General features: G+C 37.7%; 1 protein-coding gene across 2 annotated transcripts; it reads left to right on the forward strand.

The window, feature by feature from the left end:
* The first annotated feature begins 50 nt into the window (after positions 1-50).
* Positions 51-21,197, forward strand: KRIT1 (KRIT1 ankyrin repeat containing). Of its 2 annotated transcripts, XM_027450768.3 has the most exons (18): positions 51-192; positions 1,667-1,738; positions 2,669-2,798; positions 3,255-3,414; positions 4,741-4,833; positions 5,715-5,844; positions 7,807-8,050; positions 8,350-8,465; positions 8,843-8,986; positions 10,044-10,200; positions 10,470-10,577; positions 11,633-11,789; positions 13,701-13,852; positions 14,499-14,665; positions 16,301-16,388; positions 18,102-18,308; positions 18,652-18,768; positions 19,438-21,197. In XM_027450768.3, the coding sequence occupies exons 3-18, from the start codon at positions 2,697-2,699 to the stop codon at positions 19,504-19,506; spliced, it is 2,211 nt and encodes a 736-aa protein (XP_027306569.1). In that variant the 5' UTR covers positions 51-192; positions 1,667-1,738; positions 2,669-2,696; the 3' UTR covers positions 19,507-21,197. The 2 variants fall into 2 exon arrangements, with proteins under 2 accessions (XP_027306569.1, XP_071889751.1); XM_072033650.1 differs by lacking the exons at positions 18,652-18,768; positions 19,438-21,197 and adding an exon at positions 18,413-18,592.
* Positions 21,198-21,271: the final 74 nt, after the last annotated feature.

Consider the following 21,271-nt stretch of genomic DNA (forward strand, 5'->3'; position numbering starts at 1 on the left):
GCCGACCCGGAAACTCATGGGCGGCCGGGGCCCGCGGGGCTCCGACGGGAAGCGGATCCGCCGGGCCGGGGAAGGGAAGGGAAGGGAGGGAAGGAGGAGCGGGGAGGAGCCGGGGCGGAGCGCGGCGGGGCGCGGCTGCGGCGCCCAGCGAGGATGCGCCGGGGGAGGCGGCCGCCGGCGGCAGCGAGGAAGGCAAGGGGGGAGCGAGCAGGGTCCCCCCGGGGGATCCCCGCTGTGGGGCGGCCTCTGCAGGGCACCGGGGCTCGGGCGGGGAGGGGCTGGGAAGTTTGGGGCGGCCCCGGCCGCGGGGAGCCGGGCGGAGGAGGCCGAGGGAGGGAGCGGGGCGCGGGGCGGCCGGCCCCGAGGAGGGCGGGGAACGGCCCTGCCACAGGGCCCGGGGTGCTGCGGGGAGGGATGGGGAGGGAAAGGGGGTGCTGCCTTGCTTCGGCAGGGGGGTCATGGCCATGCTTCGTGTCCAGCTGCTGCTGAGGGGCCTGGAGCACAAGTCCTGTGAGGAGCGGCTGGGGGAGCTGGGGGTGTTAGTCTGGGGAAGAGGAGGCTCAGGGAGACCTCATTGCTCTCTGCAACTGCCTGAAAGGAAGGGGTGGGGAGCTGGAGGTCGGCCTCTTCTCACGGGTAACTAGTGACAGGACTAGAGGGGATGGCCTCAAGATGCACCAGAGGAGGTTCAGGTGGGAAATGAGGAGACATTTCTGCTCACAAAGAGCAGTCAGGCGTTGGGATGGGATGCCCAGGGAGGTGGTGGAGTCACCGTCCCTGGGGGTGATCAAGGAGAGGTTGGACGTGGTGCTTGGGGACACGGTTCAGTGGTGACAGTGGTGGTAGGGGGGTGGTTGGACCTGATGATCTTGGAGGCCTTTGCCAACCTTAGTGATTCTAGGATTCACGTGGGAGAGGAAGTACAGCTTCAGTCATCTCATTGCAGCTTGGTAGAAACCACCTGAGAGGTGCACATCGGGCCTCTTCCTTTGGGAGGTCAAAGGAGTGCAGCACACCTCAGTGGAGGTGTGAGGGAGCGGGGATGGGCCAGCAGCTCCGGAGGGATCTGGTCAAAGCATGTTCTTCAGAGCCCACATCTGCTGGGACACGTATGCATTACAGCCATCAGGGTCTGGTTAGGATCAAGTCACAGGTGGTGTCTTCTGAAAGTTTTTATTGTCACATCCTCCTTCTTCACCATCCGTTTTTGTTTTCTGAAGTCACATGGCAGCTCTCAGAGCTATTTGTTTCCCAAAATTATCATCATCCGTTCTCTGTATTGAGTGCAGAGCAGCCTCCTTGCGAGCAAATCCATCTGTGGCCCACACACCAGCCACCCAGGTGGCCCAGCCCTGGCCACGCAGGTTCCTTCTCCCCACTTGTGACCCAAACCCAACGTACCCCAGTGCATGTAAGGACACCCAGACACCAAGCCTTGACCAGCTGCCTGCAAGGGATGGGTGTTTCTTGTTCCTTTAAATCTCACGAGTTAGTGCATTGCTTATTTGATGTTCCTAGAAGCTACTGCAATGCCAACCCATCTTTAGATACTTCTTTCCTGATATACTTGAGTGCCACCATTACATCAGCTAACTAATGCAGTTGTCTTAACTGAAGGTGAAACTGTGTGTGCTGTTATTTATGTATGTTTTCAATGTATTTTCAGGTAGTCGGATCCCAGCAGAAATATTGGACTAAAAGCATGGGAATCTGAAGACCTCTGTTTCTCCTAGAAAAGGTGAAGAAAATATAAACAGTAACATTAAAAATCTTTGTGGAAAGATTAATCTGCAAATAGCATGTGGACTGAGAGGAGGTTCATGTGCAAATTAAGAAAATGATCATCTGAAAAGTGCTCATGGCCAGACATGACAGGCTGTCTTGAATCTGATCTATGAAGTGATTTTGTTGTAAGAGGCTTTCCCAATCCTTTTCATAAGATTTTATAATTACAGGAGTTGTCACTTTAGGTTGATTTAAAGCATAAGCAAAATTTTGTATTAAATCAAATTTGAGACCTCTATTCACTTTTTGCTAAAACTGAAGACGTATTGCTTCCAGAAGCTGTGCTTGAATGGATTGTGGCTCAGCTTACAATCCTGCTAAAGAAAAAAAATCCATATTATAGCTTATTTTTATCAGCTCTGTTACTTGGACTGTAGTCAAGACTATTATACTTCATATTGGGAGAAATAAAAGGAAAGGGTTCAAGTTTTTTTTCCTGAAATCCCTGTGTAACTGATAGAAATACAGTACTTTGTGACAGCACCTTTTGTGAATTACCATGCTTATAACTTTAAAACATTTTTTTCAGTGTCCTAAAATTCTTTGGCCTTATGTCTGGCTTGCAAAATGTGAAGAGTTATTTACAAATTGGAAAAAATATGTTTACTGTAAAAGTGGTTTAGAGAACAAGATTATTCATATAAAATCTACATAATGTAAGATTTTCCTCATTCTCTTATTTTTGTCTGTGTTATTATTTCATGAACAGTAAGCAGAAGCATAGTAACCATTGGTATTTCTCCAGCTAAAGAGATAATGAATAATAAATGAGTAACACAAAGAATCAGTGGACATAACCACTGCATACTGGTGTTTAGTGTGCTGTTGGATTTGTTTTTAATATCAGCTGAATCTTTACTTACTGTTTATTCATTATTTCCAGGGATAAGATTAAAAAAGCAGGAGGAGAGATGGGAAACCCAGAAAACATTGGAGATGCCTATGTTGCTGTGATTCGTCCAAAAAATACTGCTAGCCTGAATTCTCGGGAATATCGAGCTAAATCCTATGAAGTAAAACTTTAAGATTTTTTTTTTATTAACATTTAAAAAATAATATGTAATAATAAATGTATAATAATACGGCAAAAAAGAAAATCTGACAGTAAGATTGCTTAAATAACATACATTCATGTCACATACCTACTGTGTGTCACACCATCATTAGATTATTTGAGCACTTTACGGTTGTGTAATTTCCTTGTCTTTCATTTCACATCAGGGCCTTTCGCCCTGTGGGCTGCTTAGTACAAGGGAGCAGCCTTGTCTTTTTATCTTTAACCTTACTGTTGCAGAGGTCATTCTGACTTCACTGTCTTGCTCCTCCAGATTCAATACTTCATGAATTTGGTTACTGCTTTTACCATGGTGTGATAAACCTAAAAACAAACAAACAAAAAAAACCACCCAGTTGTTCAGTGCTTGTCTAAGTCATGCTTAAACACCTTTTGTTTCTTTATTGTTTGAAAGATTTTGCTGCTCGAAGTTCCCATTGAAGGTCAAAAGAAAAAAAGAAAGAAAGTTTTGCTGGAAACTAAACTGCAGGGAAGCACTGAGATAACCCAGAGCATCTTGGATTATGTATTAGAAGCCACCAAACCAATATCACCAGCCAATCAGGGTATTAAAGGTAAGAATATTCTAGTCTCATTTTTTGTTGATAGCTCTATAAATAGTTTAAAATTTAAATGGACACATGGAGGTAATACAAGAGCGTGAAATTAAAAAAAAAGAAGGTACGTTTTGAGTTACATCAAAAACCACCGCACAGCTAAAACCTTTCATCTACCATTGTTTCCTGTTACCTTCCAAGTCCATAAAATGCTTACTAAAAGATTCTTAAGTGAAACTTTGCCTGTTTGTTCTACTACTCCACCTCAAATTGAGATTTATAGCTAAACTTCTGGCAAAGCAGATTGAAGCACCTTTTTTAACCTTGGTCTGATCTGATGCCAGCATTGTATAAGAGATGCAGTATCTATGTGAAAAAACGTGGCATAACTGTATCAGTTACAATTATAATTTGATTGGTATGTTTTCTTTTTTATTACTGTGACATAGCTGGTCCAGCAGGTGACCTTGTGTTTGTGCTGACAAAAATTGGTTTAGTCAGCTTATTTAATTTCCAGATTGGTATAAACTATACTGACTAAAGCACTTTTTTTTTTTTTTTTTTTTTTTTGCTGTGTACCTCATCTTTGTTTTGTAAGTAAGGTTACACTGGGAAGGTTGTCGGTGCAGACGAGACAGTGCTAACGATTTGGATAAACTGGTTGCACGGTAAAATGTTGTAGGTGGCAATAGGTGGGGTTGGATGGACTTAACAAAGGCAGTGAAGCAGGAAACATGAAATAACTTAGTACACATTGAGGGATGCCTAGCAAAAGCAAAAGCAAAAACTGTCTGTTTTTTACATAGTTTGGAGAGTTTTAAATTGATTCATGAACCATGCATTAATATGAACTGTTTAGTGTAGCCTCTGCTAAAATATGCAACTGCAGTCAGAAAAGCAAACAAAATGCTGGATTCTGTAAGGGCAGAAGGGAGGATAATGCAGAAAATACTGTCCTACCACTACATGAATTACCCTAACCTGAAATATTGCATGCAGCTGCACTTTCCCATTTCAGAAAGAATCTTATTTAACTTAAAGATGAGTGGTTTAGGGGGTGAATGCTACCTGAATAATTAGAAGCATAGAAAAGTTACTGTGAAATAAGGCGTACAGTCTGTTATCTTTCAGGCTAATGGGTATATACATATTTATGTTCTTTGTTTTGTGTATTTATTTAGATTTTCTAACCTTGCTTTACATTATAGCTAATAATAAGTGACTTTTCTTCCTAAAATTAGGAAGGATGGGTCTGGTAAGCATTCTGTTAGCCAACTCTGGGTTGCTTTGTTTTCTTGATTAATTAATTGTTTTTTGTTTGTTTGTTTTTTAATACTGTACTAGGGAAGCGTGTAGTGTTAATGAAGAAGTTTCCTCTTGATGGAGAGAAGACAGGCCAGGAGGCATCACTTTACATCGTTCCTACTGTTGTGAAAGGTAACACTAAATTTAATTTCTGAAGTTGCATTCATGTTAGTAGAAGTTCAGTTGAGGATTTAAGAATTCTTATGAATACACTGTATGATTTGTATTTAAACATTAAAAAGTTAGATTTGCGTGGAAACCTCTCTCTGAACACTTTAAAACTTGAAAATGTTGCATAAAGGCATGGGAAAAACTTGTTTTTAATGGATTGCATTTATTTCTATAACTATAGCACACTTTCACTTATGGATTTAAGCTGTATTTGTTCACTTAATGCATATGTTTTGAACTGTAATCACCTCCTTTGAACTTGCTGAATGCAATTGTAAATAAGGCATCCAGACTATTCAATTCAGTGTTGTTTACTCAGAGAAGAATGCTTAGTGAATTCTGTAAGCAGTTTTGTTTAATGTGCAATGGTGAAGAAGTTCTTTAGAAAACTAAGTAAACTGCTTGTCGGGAAAGTTTTTAAAACAAGCCTGAAATAAGTGTCTGTGTGCCTTTGGTGAAACTCCTTTTTTGTTTTTGTGATAGTCCTTAAGGATAAAAACTATCAAATAAATAAATACCATTGTGGAGTTACCAATAGCGTTAAACACTTCAGTTCCTAGGCCCTATTCTTTTTTTTTTTTTCTGACAACAGCAAACATTTCACATTAATTTCTCAGATGAAGCCGATCACAGTGATGGTGTAGTAACTGAACACGTTGTGTTTTTTAAGGCTAGTCTTTTGAGTTGTAAATTGTTATGTAAGGATTGTGTATAATTTTTATCAATTATTATATGGAAAAAGTTCAGCTACTCTCAGTTGGGAACACATAACTACAAAAGATGCAGAAGGGAAAATAAGATTGTTTTCTTTGATGAGTCTTCAGAGTATGTTTCCCTTACAGATAATACAAAATATGCATACAGTCCGGGATGTCCCGTGTTCTACTGTTTACAAGACATCATGAGGGTCTGCAGTGAATCCAGCACCCACTTTGCTACACTTACTGCAAGAATGTTAATTGCCTTGGACAAGTAAGAAATGACATAAATAAAAGTACAGTAAAATAGAAGAGAAAAAAATTTGGAGATGTTGCAAATAATTTTTACATCGTTGTGAATAAAAAGAAAATCATACTGATATCAGGTTGCTTTCTTCATGTTTATCAGAATCTAAAACCATGACAACAGATTTCTAAATCTTTTTCAAAATGTTTTTGTAAACTGAGAAATGGTGTGCTTGTTTAAATCAAGTGGCTTCTTGGAAGTCCTTGCTTACAGTGAATGTTTTATAAAATCACATAAAATACTAATATTTAATCTTCTGGAAGTGACATGAATGTTATCAATAAGAGTATTTGCAAGACTGCAGTGGAAATGTCTTATTAATTTTATACCATTTAGATTTGCCTTTAGAAACAGTGAAGTGCATCTCTCCCAGACATACATGTTTATTTGCAGTAGTGAATTAAGTTTCAGAATGGTGATTAGTTGTTTAGCCAGATTTATAGGAGTTTGAAATTTGAACATGTGAGCAGTTTTTTTTACATTTAATGTCCCCTTAACAAAGAAATACCAGACATACTTATGTATGAACTTATTTGCAGGAGTAAGTCTGTCTGAACTGTAGGTTAATGAGGCCTTTAATAGGAAATAGGAAAACATCATGTTTATGAGCACCTTTTTCTGCCACACATAAGGTTAGGTGAAGCTCTTGGCTAATGCAAAAAGTAATAATAATAACAATAATAATAATAATTACAGACTACTGCCTGGCAAGGTTCTGTGTGTAGTTTTTGTGCAGTTCATTAGTATTTCTGTGTATACCATTATGCCAGATTTTATATTTATTTGTTAATTTATGCCTTCAGATTCTAAGCTCTGCTTAAAATGCGTCACCAGGCTTACAGCTGTTAGAGAAACTTTGGAAGTATAATAGAAAAGAGTTTATATGGATTATTCTCTAGGGAGGTAGTCTGACATAACACTTTAATATGGTACTTTTGAACTTTTCAAATTAATCTATCAACTGAAATTACCTGAAAATACCCTCAGATAGGCAAGAGGGTGTTTAGAGCACAATGACCACAATTTTTAAGACCTTCCTCTCAGCAGGACTATGAGTAAGTGAAAGGAACATAGCTTTTGCAGGACGTGATAGGTTGGATCTGGGACTTAAAAATCCAGGCCTAAGAATGTGCTTTTAACTGCAAGCCACATTCTTAGACGTGGTTCTGGGACTGGCAAGATCCAAATGATCCTGTCAGTGGATCTTTCATTCCAGAGCATCTATTTCTTTCTTCTACATTTCTGGGGTAAATCACTAAAAAGAATTTACTGTATTCTAGTGAAGTATGAATTTATTTCAAGCTTTCGAGAAAGAATGTGTGGAAACCTAAAATGCAAACCTGACTTTAGACTTTTAAAATGTCCTGTTCCACATGACCCTAAAGCCATTCTGTATTGTCAGGAGGAGTCCACTTAAAACAGAATAATCTTCAGCAAAGCTATGTGAAAAAGCAGGTGGTAGCCTACATGAAAGAGAATGAGCAGTTTCTGAGTTATCAAAGGAAACTTCAGTCTGCGTACATACTGAAACTTCAGCTCACACTTTAAACAAATTGCTTTAAGTTTCAAAATGAGTATGCTGAGAGTAGTAACACTGATGAACTGAAAGTAAATGAAACGATAACTTGGTGTGGTTACGTGTTTTGGCTGTAACCATCGCTACCTTTACTGTAGATCTTAATTTCCTTTTCTTTGAGAGGTTGCATCTGCCGGAAATGTGTTTGAGCAAACGTTTGCTTAACTATATTCTATTAAAAAATAATTTGGGGGGAGTAATTTAGTGTGATAAAATTCTCTGCACATTATAATTATTTCTTAATGTATAGTTATCATGCATACAACCCTTAATCAAATAAAATAACGGCCAGGCATGACCAAAATATTCATTTATTACCTGAAAATGAATTACTTGCTCATTCTCTTCTGCAGGTGGCTGGATGAACGGCATACCCAGTCTCATTCCATCCCAGCTTTATTCAGACCATCTCCTCTTGAGAGAATTAAAACAAATGTAATAAACCCTGCCTATGCTATAGAACCTGGTCAAACAGAGAGCTCGTTACACATGGGTTATACTGCCTTGGAAATAAAGAGTAAAATGCTGGCACTAGAGAAAGCAGATATGTGTATCTATAATCCCTTGTTTGGGTCTGACCTTCAATATACCAATAGGGTAAGAACTGTATTTTCATTTTATATTTGTGAAACATATGTACATTTTCATTTTACAGCTCATATTTCATATGAGCATGCTTTGTGTTTTAATGTGGTCAGATTTCTTTCTTGCACACTTAACTGCCAAATAGGTTTTAAAATCCACACACTTGAACAGTTATAAAATGTCACTTTAGTTATAAAATGTCACTAGCATAAATTTGGTTCCAAGAGAATACTTGGGTTGGATGGGGGATTGTTTAACCAAATCTCAGTAAGACTTTTTTTTTCAGTTGTGTTTAAATTATGTCTTCACAGGTTGACAAAGTGGTAATAAATCCATATTTTGGCCTTGGAGCCCCAGACTATTCAAAAATTCAGATTCCTAAAAGAGAAAAGTGGCAACGTAGCATGAGCAGTGTCACAGAGGACAAGTATTACCTTACATTTCTTTTTCTTTAATAGATAATTTTGCTTTGTTATATTACAGTAGTACTTGGCAGACTCAGAATGATGTTCTCTTTAGGGCTTCACTGTACAAATGCCTATTTAAAAAAATCTATTTGAAGTCTCTAAGTACTGAAACACAACAATTAAAGGATGGGTCAAGGAAGTTTTAAATTACAAACATTAGGGAAGCATTTCTTAGCATAATGAGTACAGCTGTGGCTTGGCTACTGCATGACTAAAATACTAGTTGTACAAATACACATTTTAGCTGCATGAGCTGTAGATCTGAAGTTAGTTGTGAGTTAGTCATTGAAATATTACTGAACTGTGTTTTCCTTCTGCTTTCCCTTTAATTTAATAGGGAACACCAGTGGGTAGATGATTTCCCTCTTCATCGGAGTGCTTGTGAAGGTGATTCTGATTTACTAAGCCACCTTCTGGACAAGAAGTTTTCTGTTAATCAGTTAGACAGTGACCACTGGGCACCTATCCATTATGCATGCTGGTGAGTCAGTTCGATATATTTTTGCAAATGAAGCATATTCTTGCTGTAGCAATTCTTTAGCACTAAGCACCTGTGTAATTCATCGTGCAGACTCAAAAATGAGGAAAAAAATCTAGACTTTTATTAGACTCAAACTATAAATGTTAGTGTTAACCTTTTGAAGAGAAATATTGCTTCAGGTTTTGAGATAATTGCTATCTGAATGGTTTCAGAGACCAGGTATGGATACCATATCATCAAACACTTATCTATTGTTCCTATAGCTGTCCTGAAGCATCTGTTTTAATTGCTGGGTCTGGTTTAGTGTGGTAACTTTTGCAGTCTTTACTGGTTAAAGGCTACAAGTACATGTAGTTTTGTACAGTAATAGCAAGTGTTGGTGACGGTCATGCTTTGAGCAGGAAGCTGATTTAGGTAATTTCCAGATGCCAACTTGTCTGATTCTCTAATTCTGTGATTATTTTAATCTATAATTCCTTTAAAGCTTTTGTCAGTTGTTGTAGAAATGCTTTTGTTTTGTCCTTAAACAAGTTAGTCTTCTGTATTTATGATTGCGTCTGATGACCTGAAGAACATGAAAATCAAGCTCAGTTGTTTGAAAGCAAACAAAAAACTTATTTGACTTTTAGTGTTTCTCAGACAATTTACATGAACTGCATACACCAGATTTACCAATTACCACTGTGAGGTTTAGGTGTTCTCAGGAGACATCTACGTGACAGTCAGAAGGTTTAATGTGATTCTCACAAGGATTTTGAGAATCATATTACTTGTGGGCAAGGCTGAGACCTGTTTTTGGTGTGACTGCATTGCTACAGCTACCCCAACTTTGTTTAAAGCAAGGTTGGGTGTGTCCGTAATGAATCCAATAAACAGTTATTAGATGGTACCGAGGAAGTGTACAATAGTTTCCACAAACTTATTAATGTTCCCTTCTCTTTGGTGTCATTTCAGAGTTAAACTCTTGAGCATGGCAATGTACTTTTTCATATTTATGAGTATCTGAAAAAGATTGTTGTTTACACTTGTGTCTGTTCTGTTTTTAATCTATCTGCAGGTATGGAAAAGTTGAAGCCACTCGGATGCTGTTAGAGAAAGGGAAATGCAATCCAAACCTTTTGAATGGCCAGCTTAGCTCTCCTCTGCATTTTGCTGCTGGAGGTGGGCATGCTGAAATAGTACAAATTTTACTGAATCATCCAGAAATTGACAGAGTAAGTTCTGTTTGTGTACAGAAATGGCAGTTTAACATCCCCTTTCTAGGTTGTGCATGTGAAATACTTTGTGTCCGGATCAAAATGTGTCATCCCGTGGAGAGGTTGCCAAAAAAATGCTTACATGTTTTTCCTCCATTCTGCTTTTCCCATTCTATATCAATGAAATGTTAAACCCCAGGATTGAGGATCTTAATCTTGAAAATATGTAAGTGTTTACCCATCTCCAGTCAAAACAATGTATTTTCTGTGTTTCTGTTTGTTTGTAGCACATTACTGATCAACAAGGAAGGTCTCCACTGAATGTCTGTGAAGAGAACAAACAAAACGAATGGGAAGAAACTGCAAAACTGCTGAAGGAAGCCATAAATAAACCTGTATGTGTTTATTTTCTAAATTGTTTGAAGTTTATATTTAATTTACACATAGACTTGTGGAAGAGCTAGGCCGACTTATAGCTGTTACTGGAAACATGCAGTATACTTAAATTGTTAGTATAAATATTGACAAACTAGCATTTTGTCTAATTTTTTTCTGTGCATATTTATGGCTTGTAAGACTTTAAATGTGATTATTTGATTTATTTGTAGAAGTATCACATCAACTATTGATCTCATGTCTACTTTTGATGATATAACCATTACTTTTCTTTATTCCTTATTAACTTACGTGCTGATAAACAGGGACACTCAGCTGCTTAAATGCAGACTTCTACAAAATAGGCTACTCAGCTCTTGAGCACTGAGCAGATTTGAGGAAGGGAAATAACACAATCTTGCAACATTTTATTGGAGAAGCTGAAACATTGAACCTGTTGGAGAGATGAATACAAGATGTTTCTTTTTTTTGTATGACTTGTGTATATGTATATGCTTTAAGCACCTGATTTCAGTCTCTCAGAAAGCGCGCTCTACACCCACACGTAAATGATTGAAGGCTATGGGAATTCTGAGAGGGGAAAATGATTTATTATTAGCAATATTATCGAAGGGCTAAAAGATCTTAGTGAGATTGTATTCTTATTTTGCTGGGGTCTGTGTAAAGGATGGTGCTTTCCTCCTGAAAAATTAACCTTTTTTGGATTAGACTAATGGTGAGAATAGTTCATAACATGCCAGTAATAGTGAGGTAGTCATTTCAGGATCTGTTTAGGCAGTTGAGCCCAGATCCCTTTTTCTGTAAGTTCCTGCTTGCCTTTGAGTTAAACAGAAGCAAACTCCTCAAATATCAGTAGAACCTATCTTGTAGTTACTGTGGTAAAAAAAAAAAACAAAACAAAACACTTCAAAAGAAGTTGCTTGGGACATGAAACATACAGTTTTCTTAAAAATATGAAGAAGTTGTGCAGTGTGTTTTTTCTCAACAGTGCCAAGCACCAACAATAATTTGTACAAGTTTATGTTAAAGAATTAAACACTGTTTCTTTATGTAGTATGAAAAGGCGCGGATTTATCGTATGGATGGGTCATACCGCTCTGTTGAGCTGAAACATGGAAACAATACCACTGTACAGCAGATAATGGAAGGGATGCGTTTGTCTCAAGAAACTCAGCAATACTTCACTATCTGGATCTGTTCTGAGAATCTCAGTAAGTAACAGGGAAGTTAGTTATACTTGAGAGTTTATCATAGGTTTTTTTGTTTGCCTTTAAAAAAAAATGACAATTTTCTTAAGAAAATAGGAAACATGGTCTCTGACAGTTTTGTAATACTCTGTATCAGTTTCTTACAAACTATGTTTAGGAATTAATTTATATCTAGGCTGTCTGTTAACATGCTTTGCCCCTCCTGGAGACTCTGTGATCCTTATAGGTGTCATTCTTTATATATTTTGCATAAGGAGTGAGACCCAATTTTCTATTTCCTTTGCTTAAGCTTTCCTGCAGTAGATCAGCTCCCAACCTTTACAGCCTGATATCTTCAAACTGTGCTTTCAGAGCTACAGATAACTTCATTTTACCCATTGTTTTGGCTATCTCCAGTAGGTCTGACTCTCTCACTGTGGCACCTAAAATATATTTCATCTTGGAAGATGAGCCTGTTCCAGATTGCCTTTCTGTTTACAAAACACAGTAAAGGTCCAGTGGATACTGTGTTGACAGTACTGTTAAGACAGAAGCCTTGCATTCAAACTTCTATTTATTGATGTCATTATTCTACTACTTCAACACTGTTGCATTGTTACTTTTTTTAAATATAAAAGTATGGTAGTTGTATGCAGTCTGGCTACTGTAACCCACATTTGAATGTAATAACTGGAACAGAACGGATCGTAGAGAATAGCTTTGGTTGGAAGATCATCTAGTCCATTATGACCTTTAAAGTCATGACCTTTAAAGATCATCTAGTCCAGTCCTTCTGCTGTAGACATGAAAGAAGTGTTTGAGTATTTAAGTCTTACTGCCTTTTCTAAGCATATATATCATGTTTTACTTAAATCACAGAAATGCTACCCTTGCATTTTAGGGGAAATATTCGCTGATACATTGTTTGTTTAAAACGAAGTAATTCTGTAGATATTTAGCCTAAGTTTAAAAATGAATCAGCTTCTGATATACAGTACTTCAAGCAACTAATGACAAGTTTTAAAAATACATTTCTTGCAGTTTGTTGCATGCAGTTGTAAAGACCACATAGTCTCCTTGTATATAGGATGGATAATATTTTTCTGTGTTTGAATGTAGGGGGGATAAGTAGAATGAATAGATAGATTATCCTCAGTGAAAACATGTTCCACTATAATAGGTCCTTTGAATTTTTGCATATAATGTAAAATGTCACAATGTAGAGGCTAGGGCAGTAACGATAAAAACAAATACAGCTCTGGTTCCTCGCTACTGAAAACAGCCAAACAGCAGTCACAAAGACAGGCAGGACAAGTGAATGAGCACAGCTGAAGGTATGGACTCCTGTATATAGCAGGACTGTAGCTGGAACCTCTGCATTTATATCATCTCTGGTACAGACAGGAGAACATGTAAATTTGAATTACTGTAGCCTGATAAGATATTTCACATATTTAAAAAAAATTAATGTCTGTTGTGAAAGGTTTATGGATTATATCTCCAAAAATGGCAAGTATGTTTGCAAGATAAGCTATATCTGTATTTTTCTGTCAAAATCATACTTTTGGACTTTGTCCCATAATAATTATTGTGATTTATTTAATATGTCTGCTTGCTTTCTGGATTCCCTCTACTTGTGGTTTTATGGTCCATCTTGGTATTCCATTAGGTTTTTAAATACAAGTTCACTCTTGGGAAGATGAAAACAACAAAGGTTCATTGTTAGTGCTTTTATTAAGTATATGCCAAGAGTTTTGTCAATATGTCTGTATTTTTAAAACCTTTTATATGTAGCAGTTTAGAAAGCATTGGAAAGCTGTTTGTTAATGAGTCCTCAGTTTGAGATATTCTGTTTCTGGCACAGAATTTAACATCCATATATGTATATGCTAGGTTATTGTTCTGTTTATTTATAAACAAACTGGTATTTTCTAGGCCTCCAACTGAAGCCATATCACAAGCCTTTGCAGCATATTCGAGACTGGCCTGAAATATTCACTGAACTGACAAATCTGGATCCTCAGAGGGAAACTTCACAGCTTTTCCTGAGAAGAGATGTGAGACTTCCACTGGAAATAGAAAAAAAGGTCTGCACATAGAAGTGATAGCGTGAAACCATGGTCTGAATCAGGACACCTTGAACATCAACACTTAGTGTGTTTAGTGACTGTAGTAATTTCCATGTTTACTTAAACCAGATCTCTTCTCTCCTTCCCTTTTCTGTAAGAGTTTGTCTTCAAGTTCTGCCCCATGCCTGCTCAACATTCACTCAGACTCTCTCTTAATTTCTCACCTTCTTAACTGTTTGGTTTATTGAAAGTCCATGTGCCCCAGTCTCAGTTTGTCATGCCTTGTTTTCTTTTCCTCATACTGTGATGTATCCAATACTTAATTAGTCAATTTCAGTGGGATTATTCAAATATATTCAAAATTGGTGGGAGAAGTGGGACAGGGGAGGAGGACACATATCAGTATTTCTGTGAACCTATTGATTGGGCATGGTGTGCTAGTCACCTTTAATTTGCAAATGCGTTAGATGAATGAAGTCTTGAATTAAGTCAGTAAAAAAAAATTGTCATTTTTACCATTACAAAGCATTACTAAAAGGTACATTTCAAGCAGGATCACACCTTTGTGTTCTATCTCTGAATCAATGAGAAATTGTATTTCTTGTTTCTAAGCTCATTTTGTTTTACCATGGAATCATTAATTAATTATTTATTTTTTTAACAGATTGAGGATCCATTAGCTATTCTTATTCTTTTTGATGAAGCCAGATATAACTTACTGAAAGGTTTCTATACATCACCTGATGCCAAACTGATCACACTGGCAAGTCTGCTCCTACAAATAGTCTATGGAAATTATGAGAGCAAGAAGCATAAACAGGGCTTTCTGAAGTAAGTATGTGCATTTAAAACATCAAATTTTGTTTTTCAATGACATATTTTAGATAGTTCCACTTAGTGTGAAACTCTCAAATTTTAGGTATAGCGTTATTTACTGTCACTGAGCTCTAGTTCAGAGTGACCACATAACCCTTGTAGCATTAACAGAAGTTAGATGTGGTGTCTGAAAAACATGCTAACTTTACTTATTGCAGTCCCAGGCAGAGGGATGGAGGTTCTGTATTCTGCAAGTCTGTGCTGAGATCCAGTAATATGAAAATGTATAACGGTATTCATGTGAGTGAAGGGTTTTAACAGGATGGAGACTGGACTATGCTGAAGGAATTCCTTACTATGTCCAGATAAACCAGATTCTGGACTGTCTTTCCTCCCTCTTTTGGAGGGGGTATGGAGAGACCACGGAGAGCATTATTTCTGTTCACATTTGCATGTGAAATGCTACACCAAATTGGTCAGAAACACAGCACCAGCAGGGCTGTGCCAGATGGTGCTTTTCTCTCACCTTCTCTTCACTTGCCCATGGAGCTGTGGCTGAGCTCTTCTGGGATGTGTTTTTTTCTTCCCACATACATTCCTACAGTGGTACCTGAACACATCAAGATTTCGCTCCTCTGCTGTGTGAACCTTCACTCCACCCCCCACCAACTCCACCCCAGCTCATTCATGTAACAGCAGCTGTGCTATCCTGGGAGGCTACTATACTTCTTATCTCTTCTCATTCACAGCAGCAGCTGAGCTGTGTTGGCTTGCTTTTCTTGGTTATGTCCTCCACCATCAGTAAATCAGGTGCATTTTTTTGCTGCAGTTACACTGATACAAGTGGGAGCTGCCTCTGAAAGGGCTGGCTGTACTGCCTCACTTGCACGTTCTTTTCTCTGCCTTCTGTTAGGCATAGGGACTGTACCTGTACAGAGTAAGCCAGATGAATGAGCTTGCTGAGCAGAAAACCAGCAGTGACCCGGATGCGTTGTCCTGTGTGGGGTTTCTGTTTGGTAGTGAAGTTATGGACAAATATAGTGTAAAAGGGATGCAGCCTATATTAAGAGTGCATGAAAGCCAACTAGGCTTTTACAGCTTCCTTTTAGTGTTTGTTGCCTCTTTTGAAAATAGAACTTTCTATAGATAGCTCATAATACAAGAGTGAAGCTATTTAATTTTCACGTGGAGATGAACGGGCCTGGCTATTGTTGGTACTGAACACAGCACTGAAGGGAAGAGTGCCCATAAGCTGTCATCCTTACCAAGTTATGTGATTTTTCTGGTTTAAGCGACTGTCCCTATATAATTTTGGCTTCCGAACTGGAAACCACCAAACTGGTCTGTAATCAAGTAAGAGTTGTGTTCTGCTGCTAGCATTTCCTGCCCCGCCATGTCCATAATGCGTGACACAGAGCAGTTAACACAAAGCTCTGTCAACTGTATGGCCATTAACTAAGAATTGCTCTCCATCTTAGGAAGCCCCAGCTTCAACTTCAAGATAACTTCTCATCTGAGGAGGCAAGGTAGAATGGGAGCTGACTGTAGCTCTGTGTCTGTGGCTTGAAGATGCAAACTGGCAGCCATTGTTCTGAGTCCTTATTTTGTTTGATGAAGGAAAACTTCTTTTCTGCTTTCTTTTTCCTGTAGTGAAGAAAATCTTAAATCCATAGTGCCAATCACTAAACTGAAGAGTAAAGCTCCTCACTGGACAAACAGGATACTTCATGAATACAAGGTAGGACAAATAATAAAATTCTAGAAAATCCTGTCTTAAACATATATTTGACTGATTGTCAGTGAATGGACAAAAATGCTCGTATATGAAGCTGGAAATGTGTATGCTCTGAATTTTTCTATTGGTTGTTGGAACGCTCTGTTTCTTATACAGTTACAGTTGTTTTGTTTCTTAAAAATAAGTATAATTTTGTCACCTGTTCATTTATCCTCAACATTATCTTTCCATTGGGTGATGTTGCCAATTGAGATGGACATGTAGAAAATCTACGCTGATTTGTATTTTCCCATCTTCTTGCAGCGATAGATCCATAAACTCTTTTGTGCCAGTGTAACTTGTATGTTAGAGACGTTGGTGGTACTGATTCACAAACTACACTGATTAGAGTAGGTCATTTAGCAAAACTTTTACATGTGGACTTGGGCTGCTTCTGTAGAAGACATCTAACTTGAGGCTGTGAATTCCAAACTGGGTCAGACACACCTGAAAATTAAATTAGCGAACTTCGCAACAAATTATGGAAGAAGTGAGGTGTGACAGGGAGAATTGTACCAGCTGACACGCATCACTTACAGTAGCGAACAGGAAACTCTGCAGAGGCACACAGAGAATGTTTTCAGGCCTTGCCACAATTTCTTTAAGATGAGGTTACTCAATCATATGCTTTCTCCTGATGCCTACACCTTTTCTGTAAGAAACCAGCAGATCATCTTTGTAATACAGATGAAGAAGGGGAAGATGATGGTTTTTGTAAGACTGGTGTAGAAAGGGGCACAGCAGAGTATTCTCTACTCTTTCTTTTATCTGATAATACGTAAGAGTGAGCACAGCTTTTTAGCCTTCTGTTCTTTGGACACTATTTTTGAGTGCAAGAGAAGGGGAAAGGAGCTGCAATCTTTGTTCCAAAGACATTCATATATTTTACATTTTAAAAATAGCTGTGTAGAATTCAGATAAACGGTAATGCAGGGTGTGGAACCAAAGAGGTTGGTGCCACCCACCACACCCACAATTATGGCCCCCTAATTGCTAAAGACTTGTGTTCCCTCTTGTCCCTGTGCCTTCTCATGTGTGGCCCAGGCAGTTTTTTGTTTCAGAAATGTTTTTTAGTTTCAGAACTCAGAAAGTTATTTCCCCTTTTTCTATTTAGGGTGCTTTACACCAGTATATTCTGAGGTGGGAGCGCATTCTAACAACCCTTTGTTGTGACTGTTTCATGTTACTGAAGAGGAAGGAAACAGCAGGAGCACATCTCACTCCAAGTGAGGGCTTTGCTGAAGAAAACAAAGCTGTGCTGCCTTTTGTTTAAAAAATAGAAAATCCACGCTGTGTTTGGTGCAGATACTTGCTCATCTGAACACTTGAAGGGTTGATGAAGGTGAATGCTTAGGGTTTTTTGGATTTTATGTATTTAGCGCCTGACAAGTCCAACGTACTTCTAAGAGAGGGAAAATTGTGGGGATCTGCAGTGCTTGGGTGTCTGTGGTTAAGATTTTTTGATGCTCATACAGGCAACTGCTTTCTGCCTCAGTCTGTTTTGGCATCTGAGTTTTTCTGTGACTCCAGGGTTTAATATAGGTGCAGGAGAATGGTTGCTGGAAAGCACTTTGGGAATACTAGTTTAGTGGGAATTCTACTAAACTTTGGATTTTCTTCAAATAAACACAATTATTTGGGAAGACGTGTTGATTGCCATTGTCCTTTTATTTCTAGAACCTCAGCACCAGTGAAGGTGTAAGTAAAGAGATGCATCACCTTCAGCGCATGTTTTTGCAGAACTGCTGGGAAATTCCTACTTATGGAGCAGCTTTTTTCACCGGCCAGATATTCACCAAAGCAAGTTCAAGTAGCCATAAAGTCATCAAAGTGTACGTAGGAGTCAATGTGAAAGGGCTGCATCTCCTCAACATGGAAACAAAGGTCAGCTTACGTGATCTGCCAATAAAAGCTGCTAAGTTTTAATTCTGTTCTCTTAAATTCCCCATGCTACTTCCTACTTTCTACTTTTTTTTTTTTTTTACTAGTCTCTTTTCACATCCGACTTGACTGTGAAGATTTCCAAGATTTTGAAGTCTTCAAAAGGCACTACTAATAGAAAGCCTCGTATTTTTCCACTTGACTACTTTATAAGCTACAACTAGATAATGGAACATACTGTTTCACTTAGGTAGAATCCTATCTAAAGTAAGGAAAAGTAAGGAAAATTCAGTTTGTAAGTATGGAGAGTATTTTCTGAGTGACGGTTTACTGCATTTCATTGTAGGCTTTACTCCTCAGCCTAAAGTATGGCTGCTTTATGTGGCAATTGGGAGATGGTGATACATGTTTTCAAATACACAGTCTGGAAAACAAAATGAGCTTTATTGTGCATACCAAACAGGTAAGCATTGTCATTTTTCATCCTCTATTTACGCTAAATTATTTTTTCTAGACTTCTCTTTTGAGATTGACAACCCTTGTTCCATATAAAAGATGCTCCAACCAAGTCCCCGCAAAAATGATTTTCAAATGAGAACTCTTGTTAATATTTCAGAATGTTTGCTTGTTTTCCTAGTATGTGAAACCTTTAGGGTTCAAAATACATAAAAATACATCTGCAGTTATTAGGGAATAGAATTTTTGTAATGGAAACTGTTTGTTGCATGTACCCAATGCTTTACACTCTAAGGACAATTTTATGTTAAGAATCACGGAATTAGCGCTGGTAACTTTTCTATCAAAATTAGCGGAGTTTGAGATTGGATGGTATTAGTGATAATATGTCATGTTAAAATGTGTTGCAACAGAACTACAGCTTTGAGTGTCTTGTATACTTTGACAGTAGTTGCCTTTTGATTCTTAAGAATATGGATAGAGGGATGAAGTGATTTAATGTTTTGAAAAACACTTTCTGATTTATGAGGAAAACCTAGTTCTTGTTTTTCATCATTTTTTTCTAAAATTATGTAATTTCTAACATTTCTGTATACTTACCTTTGCCATATATTTAAATTGTTTGTGTCATTGATCTGAAATGCTGATTAGAATTTAATTGTATGCCCTTGTACAGGCAGGTCTCGTCGTAAAACTTCTGATGAAATTAAATGGCCAGTTAATGCCAAGTGAAAGAAATGAATGATGGAAAAGTTATGAAACAGCATCTTATGGCTAAGCAAAAAACAATTCCCATCCTAACAGAAGACTTCCACAAACATGAGTTTTACACAATAGAAAAGTCTATTTGTACAGTTGTTTTTTTAACTTTGTACAGAAGCTGCATGGTTTATTTTTTTAAAAAACTATACAACATATCTATTATTTTTATAAATATTTTTGTTTTGCATATAAGCTATTGTAGAGCTTCAGGTAAACCAATAAAGCTAGTAAAATGTAAATTTCAGTCAGACGAGAGTGAATAAGGAATCATTCTTGATTCTTGATTGTTGGACGAGAATGAATCTGGGAACTATGGCTCCCAGAGGATTATGGGACTGCTGGTGCCATTAGGCAAGTCTCAGTTAACCTATTTACCTTTCCTGTCTTTCTGTGGAACATCGAGGAGGTTGTATATGTTTTAGTATTTGTAGACAAACTTTATTTTTAAAATACTGTTGATAAGTATGCCTAGAAGACCAGTCAATCCTTTGACCAACTACTTTTGATAAACTCATATTTTTTATTTGGTTTCTGACGAATGTTATAGCTGGCTTTATTTTTACTCTTTCTCATACTTTGTATTCAAATTTATTCTAAAATACTGCATGAGGATGTCAAAAGGGAAATACTTTGAATCTACAAAAGCCATATTAAATGTTTAGCATGCTTGTTATAGGAAAACTGGATTTTTACTTTTGCTGTGCAATATAAAATTTTGTATGTGAAGGAGAGACAGATACAGATTTATAAATAAATCTTATTCAGAAGTCTTCAGAAAGTTTAATAAGTCTTACCCTGGATTGCAATACATATGCAGTAACAAACGCTCATATAGGATGTACTGAGTTATTTCTGTTAAACTCATTCTCCTACTCATTACTTATTTCAGTTTATTGAAACCACAAGGAGTGCAGGATGCAGGAATGAATATACTTTATGTAACAGTTACAGTTTGATAATGCAACAATACAGTTTATAAGCATTCTTGCTCTTTGCAGTTAGGACTGGGTCTTAACGTGTTGGGTCTTAAGTGTAAGGTTGAATGCTATGGAGTCTGAAACGTCGTTGTACCTTAAAATAGTATTCATGATACATCTTTAAAAATCCTAGTTGCATTTTGGGGTTTTAAGTGCACTTGACTATTTCTTCCATGTAAACTGCATGCTAAAACAGTGTGCAATATTTTGTAAAGTAACTTACAGACAAGTGGCTTTTTTTGTTGTTTTTTAAAGTGAAGATTAAAACAAGTGTTAGGAACTGTGTTGTTTTATAATGCCTTTACTAGTACCTCACTACTAGGAAGTACATTTTAAGAAATTAACATCTTAAAAAAAAAAGTGAACGGGAGACTTCATTTGTTACCTTCTTAGAAAGCTGTGCTTTAAAACTGAAACTTCACTGTCATGAAGAACAGTAAATCATGGATGGTTATCTTTTATTTAAGGTAAATAATGCAACAGTTAGGTCCATCATAGTGCGTCCTTGCTATCGTGGCGCACTGGTATCAGAAGTACTCTTCCATACACAGCACTTTGTTACAAAACTAGAGGAAGAATGTTAAGATGTGTGTTACAGTCACATATTTAACAACAGTATTAATATGCCTTAATGCTGTATAGTTCTTTCTGCTAAGATTCTTATTTATTACTACTTAATAAATTGTTTACAACAAGTCATCTTTGTTGGTTTTATATTATTGCCACCAGCATGGAAGTACCATCAAATGTGTCACCAAACAAGTCCTATTA

Source organism: Anas platyrhynchos, chromosome 2 (assembly GCF_047663525.1).
Source record: "Anas platyrhynchos isolate ZD024472 breed Pekin duck chromosome 2, IASCAAS_PekinDuck_T2T, whole genome shotgun sequence".
Classification (NCBI taxonomy): domain Eukaryota; kingdom Metazoa; phylum Chordata; class Aves; order Anseriformes; family Anatidae; genus Anas; species Anas platyrhynchos.